The sequence below is a fragment of the Pseudophryne corroboree genome, chromosome 1 (assembly GCF_028390025.1).
Source record: "Pseudophryne corroboree isolate aPseCor3 chromosome 1, aPseCor3.hap2, whole genome shotgun sequence".
Classification (NCBI taxonomy): Eukaryota; Metazoa; Chordata; class Amphibia; order Anura; family Myobatrachidae; genus Pseudophryne; species Pseudophryne corroboree.
The window spans coordinates 696,380,465-696,389,736 of NC_086444.1; the positions used below are offsets into that span (position 1 = coordinate 696,380,465).

At 43.6% G+C, this 9,272-nt stretch overlaps 1 protein-coding gene across 5 annotated transcripts in view; it reads left to right on the forward strand.

Annotated features, from left to right (window-relative positions):
- The window catches only part of BTBD2 (BTB domain containing 2), a 127,994-nt gene extending 118,949 nt beyond the window's left edge, over positions 1–9,045 (forward strand). For all 5 annotated transcript variants that reach the window (XM_063914802.1, XM_063914803.1, XM_063914806.1 and 2 more), the window contains 2 exons: positions 4,946–5,092; positions 6,266–9,045. In XM_063914802.1, the coding sequence (XP_063770872.1) occupies positions 4,946–5,092; positions 6,266–6,427 (309 nt within the window). In that variant the 3' untranslated portion in view covers positions 6,428–9,045. The remainder of the gene's footprint in view (positions 1–4,945; positions 5,093–6,265) is intronic.
- The last annotated feature ends 227 nt before the right edge of the window (positions 9,046–9,272 follow it).

The window sequence follows — 9,272 nt, forward strand, 5'->3', positions numbered from 1 at the left end:
AGGATACCATTTTACTGACTTTAGGTCACATTAAAGACGCAGTCTTATATATGAGAAACGCTCAAAGAGACGTGGGGCTGCTTGGTTCCAGAGCCAACGCCATGGCAGTTTCGGTGAGACGAGCTCTGTGGACCCGCCAATGGTCGGGTGATGCCGACTCAAAGAAGCATATGGAGGTTTTACCTTACAAGGGTGAAGTTTTGTTTGGGGATAGTCTCGCGGACCTGGTTTCCACTGCTACCGCGGGTAAATCTACATTTTTGCCTTTTGTTCCCCCACAGCAAAAGAAAACTCCACAATATCAGATGCAGTCCTTTCAGTCGCATAAGTCCAGAAGAGGTCGGGGCTCCTCTTTCCTCGCCAGAGGTAAGGGTAGAGGTAAGTGAACACCTGCTTCGGCTTGTTCCCAGGAGCAGAAGTCCTCCCTGGATTCTGCTAAATCCACCGCATGACGCTGGGGCTCCAGTGAGGGAGTCCGCGCCGGTGGGGGCACGTCTTCGATTCTTCAGCCAGGTCTGGGTTCTGTCAGACGTGGATCCTTGGGCGTTGGAAATTGTATCCCAAGGTTAAACTGGAGTTCGAAGAGGTGCCCCCTCGCCGATTTTTCAAGTCTGCATTGCCAGCCTCTTCCCCGGAGAGGGAAGTAGTAGTAGATGCAATTCAAAAGCTGTGTCAACAGCAAGTGATTGTCAAGGTTCCCCTGGTCCAACAGGGAAAAGGGTACTATTCAACCCTGTTCGTGGTCCCGAAGCCGGATGGTTCGGTCAGACCCATTTTAAATCTAAAATCCCTAAACCTGTACTTGAAAAAGTTCAAATTCAAGATGGAATCACTCTGGGCTGTGATATCCAGTCTGGAAGGAGGGGATTTTATGGTGTGGCTGAACGTGAAGGATGCCTACCTTCATGTCCCCATATTTCCTCCTCATCAGGAGTACCTGAGGTTCGCGGTACAGGACTGTGATTACCAGTTTCAGACGTTGCCGTTTGGGCTTTCAACGGGCCTGAGGATTTTCACCAAAGTGATGGCAAAAATGATGGTGCTCCTGCGCAGGCACGGAGTCACAATTATCCTGTACTTGGACGATCTCCTGATAAAGGCGAGATCGAGAGATCAATTGCTGAAAAGCGTGTCGCTCTCCCTGAGAGTGTTACAACAACACTGTTGGATTCTCAATCTGCCAAAGTCACAGTTGATTCCAACGACTCGACTATCATTCCTAGGCATGATTCTGGACACGGAACAGAAGAGGGTTTTTCTACCAATCGAAAAAGCCCAGGATCTCCAGAACATGGTCAGGGACCTGCTAAAACCAAAAAGAGTGTCTGTTCATCAATGCACTCGAGTTCTGGGAAGATGGCAGCCTACGAGGCCATCCCCTTCGGCAGGTTCCATGCGAGGACGTTTCAGTGGGACCTTCTGGACAAGTGGTCAGGGTCCCATCTGCAACTACATCAAAAGATAAGCCTGTCCACCAGGGCCAGGGGGTGTCTCCTGTGGTGGCTGCAGAGTGCTCACCTTCTAGAGGGTCGCAGGTTCGGCATTCAAGACTGGGTTCTGGTGACCACGGACGCGAGCCTCCGAGGATGGGGAGCAGTCACAAAAGGAAGAAATTTCCAGGGTCTATGGTCAAGCCAGGAGGCTTGTCGACACATCAACGTGCTGGAATTGAGGGCCATATACAACGGCCTACGACAAGCGGAGTATCTTCTTCGCGACCTACCAGTTCTGATTCAATCAGACAACGTCACAGCTGTGGCTCATGTAAACCGCCAAGGCGGAACAAGGAGCAGAGTGGCAATGGCGGAAGCCACCAGAATTCTGCGCTGGGCGGAAAATCACGTAAGCGTTCTGTCAGCAGTCTTCATACCGGGAGTGGACAACTGGGAAGCAGACTTCCTCAGCAGACACGATCTACATCCAGGAGAGTGGGGACTTCATCATCAAGTGGTCTTTGCAGAGATAACAAGTCTTTGGGGACTTCCTCAAATAGACATGATGGCGTCACGCCTCAACAAAAAGCTTCGGAGGTATTGTGCCAGGTCAAGGGACCCTCAGGCAGTAGCGGTAGACGCCCTATAGTGACACCATGGGTGTTTCAGTCAGTCTATGTGTTCCCTCCTCTGCCTCTCATCTCAAAAGTACTGAGAATCATAAGACGAAAAAGAGTACAGACAATACTCATTGTTCCAGATTGGCCTCGAAGGGCCTGGTATTCGAATCTTCAGGAGATGCTCACAGAAGATCCGTGGCCTCTTCCTCTCAGGGAAGACCTGTTGCAGCAGGGGCCTTGCATGTTCCAAGACTTACCGCGGTTGCATTTGACGGCATGGCGGTTGAACACCGAATCCTAGCTGAGAAAGGTATTCCGGAGGAAGTTATCCCTACTCTGATAAAGGCTAGGAAGGAGGTAACGGCGAAGCATTATCACCGTATCTGGAGGTAGTATGTATCTTGGTGTGAAACCAAGAATGCTCCTACGGAAGATTTCCATCTGGGCCGTTTTCTCCACTTCCTACAGACAGGAGTGGATATGGGCCTAAAGTTAGGGCCGAAATCTGTACCTTAATGGAGCCTATCTATATTCTTTCAGAAGGAATTGGCTTCTCTCCCAGAAGTCCAGACTTTTGTAAAGGGAGTGCTGCACATCCAGCCTCCTTTTGTGGCACCATTGGGACCATAACGTGGTGTTACAGTTCCTTACATCACACTGGTTTGAACCCCTTCAAACGGTTGAATTAAGATTTCTCACCTGGAAGGTGGTCATGTTATTAGCCTTGGCATCTGCAAGGCGGGTGTCAGAGTTGGCGGCCTTGTCTTACAAGAGCCCCTACTTGATTTTTCATGTGGATAGAGCGAAATTGAGGACTCGTCCTCAATTTGTGCCTAAGGTGGTTTCTTCATTTCATATGAACCAACCTATTGTGGTACCTGTGGCTACGAGTGACTTGGAGGACTCAAAGTCCCTGGATGTAGTCAGGGCCTTAAAAATCTATGTAGCCAGGACGGCTAGGGTTAGGAAGACAGAGGCTCTGTTTGTCCTGTATGCAGCCAACAAGGTTGGCGCGCCTGCTTCTAAGCAGACTATTGCTCGCTGGATCTGTCACACGATTCAGCAGGCTCATTCTACGGCTGGATTGCCATTACCAAAATCGGTAAAGGCCCATTCCACTAGGAAGGTGGGCTCTTCTTGGGCGATTGCCCGAGGCGTCTCTGCATTACAGTTGTGCCGAGCAGCTACTTGGTCGGGTTCAAACACTTTTTTTCAAAATTCTACAAATTTGATACCCTGGCTGATGAGGACCTTGCATTTGCTCAATCGATGCTGCAGAGTCATCCACACTCTCCCGCCCGGTTTGGAGCTTTGGTATAAACCCCATGGTCCTTACGGAGTCCCCAGCATCCTCTAGGACGTAAGAGAAAATAAGATTTTAAACCTACCGGTAAATCTTTTTCTCCTAGTCCGTAGAGGATGCTGGGCGCCCGTCCCAGTGCGGACTAAATCTGCAAGACTTGTATATAGTTGTTGCTTACATAAGGCTTATGTTACAGTTGAGATCGGTCGTTGACTGATGCTGTTTTTGTTCATACTGTTTACTGGTTGCATATGTTCCATGTTATACAGTGTGGATGGTGTGGGCTGGTATTAATCTTGCCCTTAGATTACAAAATCCTTTCCTCATATTGTCCATCTCCTCTGGGCACAGTTTCTCTAACTGAGGTCTGGAGGAGGGGCATAGAGGGAGGAGCCAGTGCACACCCATACTAAAAATTCTTTATAGTGCCCATGTCTCCTGCGGAGCCAGTCTATACCCCATGGTCCTTACCAAGTCCCCAGCATCCTCTACGGACTAGGAGAAAAAGATTTGCCGGTAGGTTTAAAATCTTATTTTTTTCTTTTTTTTAATGTTGACATCATATGAAATAACTTGATGGGTAGGTTTATTTAGTTTGGCCAGTTTGCTAAATGGTTTTTACAAAACCTACGGGGCCGGATGTAATGAAGTCAGAGTTAGGTTGCCGGCCAAACTCTGATGCTGTTTTAAAGAGGCAATCATTTACAAGGTATGGTTTTGCCTTGTACATGATTAACCCCCCCCCCCCCCCCCAAAAAAAAAACAACAACTAGATTTTAGCCGAGAACATGCACCCTCCAGCCAACTCGGACTTCATTACATCCGGCCCATGTAATTACTTCAGTATAAAAAAAAAAAGATTGTTCTGTTACTTTAGAAAGACCAGCAAAGTACTCTCCTTGTCAACCTTTATGCTAGAATATGACACCTATGTTGACTACTGCATTCCTCATTAGTACTGTTATTCAAGCATGCTAAATGGGGCAGTAGAACCGTAATAAATAAAGTACTTCTAATGGAACCAAAAAAGGATAAAAGCTATTTTTTTTTTATTTTTTTTTTTGAAAGAATTTTTTATTAGGTAAGGCAGAAAAAGGTTACACCAAATGGATCAGACATCATAGATATCAAAGAAAAGAAAGAGACCTTGATCAAAACAGTAATGGCATATTTAAACTGGGGCCGAGGTCTAGTAAATATCAAAAAGGATCAGTAAGGGTGTAACATACCAAAACACTGAAACATAATATAACATTTTGTCTATATGAAGAAGAATAAACTGGTTAACAACCTGAAAGGTGTATAACAGAATAAAAAAGAATATAGATAGAACTTTTAGAAATGTTTAGAGAAAGAAATAAGAGGAGAGATGGAATATAAAGAGGAGAAGCAGGGAGGGCGGAGGGACAGAATCAGGAGTTAAGGATAAAAGCAATTATTAGTGCATGTGTAACTATCTATTTTTTATATAAATACTGTGATGCAACTTTGCCTGTATTTGTACAAAATAAATGTAATTCCTATTCCAACACCAGTTTTTTCTGTTCATCAAATTGTTCTTTCCACTGCATCTGTCTCGTTTCTCCTAGATTATTCACACGGACAGCAACACTGTCTTAGGCCAGAATGACACCGGTTTCAGCTGTGATGGCTCTTCCAGCACATTTAGAGTGATGTTTAAAGAACCAGTGGAAATACTCCCCAATGTCAACTACACTGCTTGTGCCACACTAAAGGTAAGGGCCAGTTCAGTTGTCACTAGACAGTAATATACATACTAAATTAAAGACCACAGTTGATGGAAGTCAAGTTTATTTGCAGTGTAGTTGCAGACGATAGATTTGATAGTGGCATGCAATGAAATCATTTTCGGGTTCAGATAAATAAACACTAACTGGTATATTTTATCACATTTTTTTACGAAAATGTGAAAGTGTGTTCACACCTTTTTCACATTTTAGTAACACCTGAAAGTATTAAAGGACTTTTGGAGCAGTTTTCTTTAAAAACTGTTCCAAACCCTTTTTAATTCTCTCCATCCTGTGTCTCCGATGGCCACACAAACTGATCACTGTTAAAAAAAAAAAAAAAATCAAATGGTACTACCGTGGGATTGTTGCTCTGGAGCAGGCTGCCGGTCATCGGGGCTTCCTGACGCTTCTGTGAACCCCGGTGCAGTAAAGTGATGCTGTAAAGCAGCAGCTCACTTTACAGCAGTGGAGGTCAAGCAGCAGGGAGCCCCGATGACCGCAGAACCCCACGAGCTCCAATCACTGATCCTTGCCTGGTGAGTATGAGAGTGGAGGGGGTGGCGGTGGTAGCATTGGCAGAGTTGGGCAGCAGTGTGTGCAGAGCACATACTCGGGTATTTTGATAATGCTGAGGAGTGGCATCACAGGGACAGAGCTTCCTCGACAGCTCTGTCTCTGCATGCAATGATTGATAAATCCATGCGATCATTGATAAATCTAATCAATCACATTGCAAATTGGGTCGATTTTATCACATCCACATCCTCACATAGATCAGCTCCTAAGAAGTAGTAGTAGTATGTCCCATGCAAGATATTTTGACTACCTCTTAATGGTTCCCACATATAAGCAGCTGGAAGAAAATAATGTAAGGTCCAGATGAAATTGGGTTCATTATTGTAACTACTGTGAATGGCCTACATTATTCATTATTTGCTAATTCTACATATGACAAATTAAATTTGACACTTCAAATAAAATTTACAGGGCTACTGCCATTAATATATATTGTTTTGAACTACAGTATTGCCCAGTTGCCTGATCAAAGGAATTAACATGCCACACCGCATGTGTGTGTGTTTTGCATGCAGAAAATGCTACATTCACACAAAGTTCACTGTAAGCTTTAGTAAAGTACTTCCTGCTTCTGTATTTCAGGGTCCGGATTCCCACTATGGTACAAAGGGACTGCGGAAAGTTATACATGAATCTCCCACTACTGGCGCCAAGACTTGCTTCACATTTTGTTACGCAGCAGGCAATAACAATGGGACCTCAGTTGAGGATGGACAGATTCCTGAGATAATCTTCTATACATAGGCTGGATAAAAGCTCTTACGGAAACGATAGAAGGCCTGCTGTCCTTCCCTTTGATTACAGCAAAGGGAAAAGATTTGGATGGTATCAGGAGGCCGGTTCATGTGCCTAGCATAGGGCGCCTTTTCAGTGGGGATGGGGAGAACTGGCATAACATTTTCATTGGGTACTGTACCCCTGTAGTGCTGCCATCTATCCCACACTTAGCAAGTCATCCGCTTTTTGGCATGGCTACTAAACATTACCATTTGCCTGTTCCTCATCTCACCCAGAGACTTGTTCAAAGCCAAAAAATTGAGCTTAAGTCTTCTGTTCCACCTGAGTTAATGATGCTCCATGTAAGTAGTAATCCTGCAGCCTCCAGTGCTAGTGGTGTATCTAGCCTTTACATGTTAGGAGAGGCAGGGGGAATGAGTAAACAATTGTCTTCAAAATTGTTGTTTATTTGGAGAATAAATAGAAAATATCAATACAAAAAGAAATTTATAAATATAGAATATTTTTCTGTCTATAGTTGATTGTGGTGTAGTGCTTTGTCTGGGCTGTTTGCATGGACCATCAGCAGTGTCCAAGAGACAATGTCACAAGGTGCTGGATGACTTGGGACTCATTTTGGTCAGGCTGTGTGTGTAGGGGGGGGGGGGGCGTTATTTTATTCCACACTCCATCCATGTTGCTCCACCTTGCTGCCACATCACGTGACAGGACATAGTGTTAAAGGCCCCCTGGGATAAATAAGCCATTTTGTTTTTTTAATTGGGACAATCTACGATTTTAAGCACTTAGGCGTCTCTCCCTTTCTGAAAGAGACGACAGACTTCAAATGTAGTTTGCAGTCATAATGGTCACTACTGCTAATTTAATAGTGCCTGCTTCATCAGCAGTTGTTTCGTTTACACTCTTCCCTTCATTCTGCCTGTTCTGTTAAATCTGAATATGCCCATCAGTCATTTCCACTTATAGTTTAACTTATCCACTAATTTTCATCCTTATTCCTATTTTTATACATGTTGCAATCACATCTCCCCTATTCATGATCACAAATGCAGCATATTCTGTGCTTTATAGCACTAAGCACTTTGCCACAAATTAGTATTTCACATTGCTATCTTCATCTGGCATTGCAGAAGGATGCACTCCACCAAGGTGAATATTCTTTAACTGAGTTTATTAATGTATCCGATCCTGCATCTGTGAAGGACTTTTTCTCAAATTGTCACGAACATTTCAGCTACTTGTAAATCAGCACTCTGAAAATTGTGTGTTAAAATCCTTATAAAACTACAGCTCTCTCATGCCATCTTCTGCAGTGATGTGGTCTACTTGTTCCATAGAAAGGAATAAACATATTCTAGAGATTTGTATTTCTAAAGCAGCAGAGCACACCATCTTAGGCTTTCCATTTGGACAGTTATCTCACATTTGGACCCTAGGGTCTCTATTTGGCCTCTCGTGTCTAACTTATGTTTGCTTAAGTATGAAACTGACCAGCTATTTCTATAAATGTTAATTGATTTGGCGCAGTTAAAGAAAAGCATTGGTCTTTGGTAGTTGCTGTGAGGTCCCAAATCCCAGCTGATGGTTGCTATAAAGACCATTGAGTGATCAATCCACAGGACATTGTATAGTGGTACTGTAGAAGAGCTGCAATGTATGCTCTGTGTAAAGTTTAAGTGTTGGCGACTGTTAGCGACAGAGGGCCTCAGAGTAAGCGCATGCAGGTGTTTCATATGCATTCTCGCAATCATCATTTATTGCTGAGATACCCTTTAACTATAAAGAAAGTTCTATATCCAAAGTGTATCCCAGTCTTAAAATGTTTTTGCCTATCTGATAAAAACACCAGCTAGGAAGGAGTGAGGGAGGTCCAGCCAAGCTTGTGGCTTTTATCCTCACTATTGTGTATATATTGGTTTCATGTTTGCTTGATTCCTCTCCCACCCCCCCCCCCCCCCCCCCCCCACCCCCCACATAGTGTGGTGTTTTTTTTTATTTTTATAATGCATCAGCAGTGTGCTGGCAGCAGATATGCAGAATGCATTGGAGACATTACTAGGTAGCCAGTAATTGGCCTAATCCAACTCACAGCAGAATTTTCCGTGTTGTGTTAAATTGACGTTTAAGAGTCGGGGTGAAAATAGTGACAATATTGTATCACAAGCTGGTGCGAGAACAGAAAGTATGTGGCCGATGCTGACGTATAATGCATGCAGAATGCTAACACATGAATGAACTCTGGCCAGTCAGTCTTGGTAACTGGACACCTGACCTCACTGCACATAGAGGAGCACTTCTGTAGAATTAACACGCTTTATTTACATACCAAAATCAAATCAATTCCATTAGGACATCTGCAATAATTAAATTTCCATGCTAAAATTCTTCCCAATTTTTTTTTCAAGAGTATAGAGCTTATAATTTCTCACATTCTTTATCATTCTTGAATGTAAATATGTTGGTATTGCGCCCCCCCCCCCCTCCTTTTATTTTGATTTACTTATTTACTATTATTTCGGTCTATTACAAAGACCAAGCTCTATATTCTGCATCTTGAATGTACACTCCCATCTTACCCTGCTTCTCGGTTTGTAAATAGACAATGAATAAAGACATATAATTAACAGTGTTCTGTTTACTTTGGACATTATAGCTGTCTTACAAATGTATTGCAGGCAGTGATCAGCTGTGCTCATTCAGCATTTTCTATGGAAAAAAAAACCGAGCAGAAAGTTTTCCGTGTTTGTTGCTAGCTCTAATGTTGGTGCAGCCTTTAAAATCAACACCACAACAATAACACGTGTGCTGTATTCAAGGTCTAATTTAGTCCCTATTTTGAACAGACTATTCC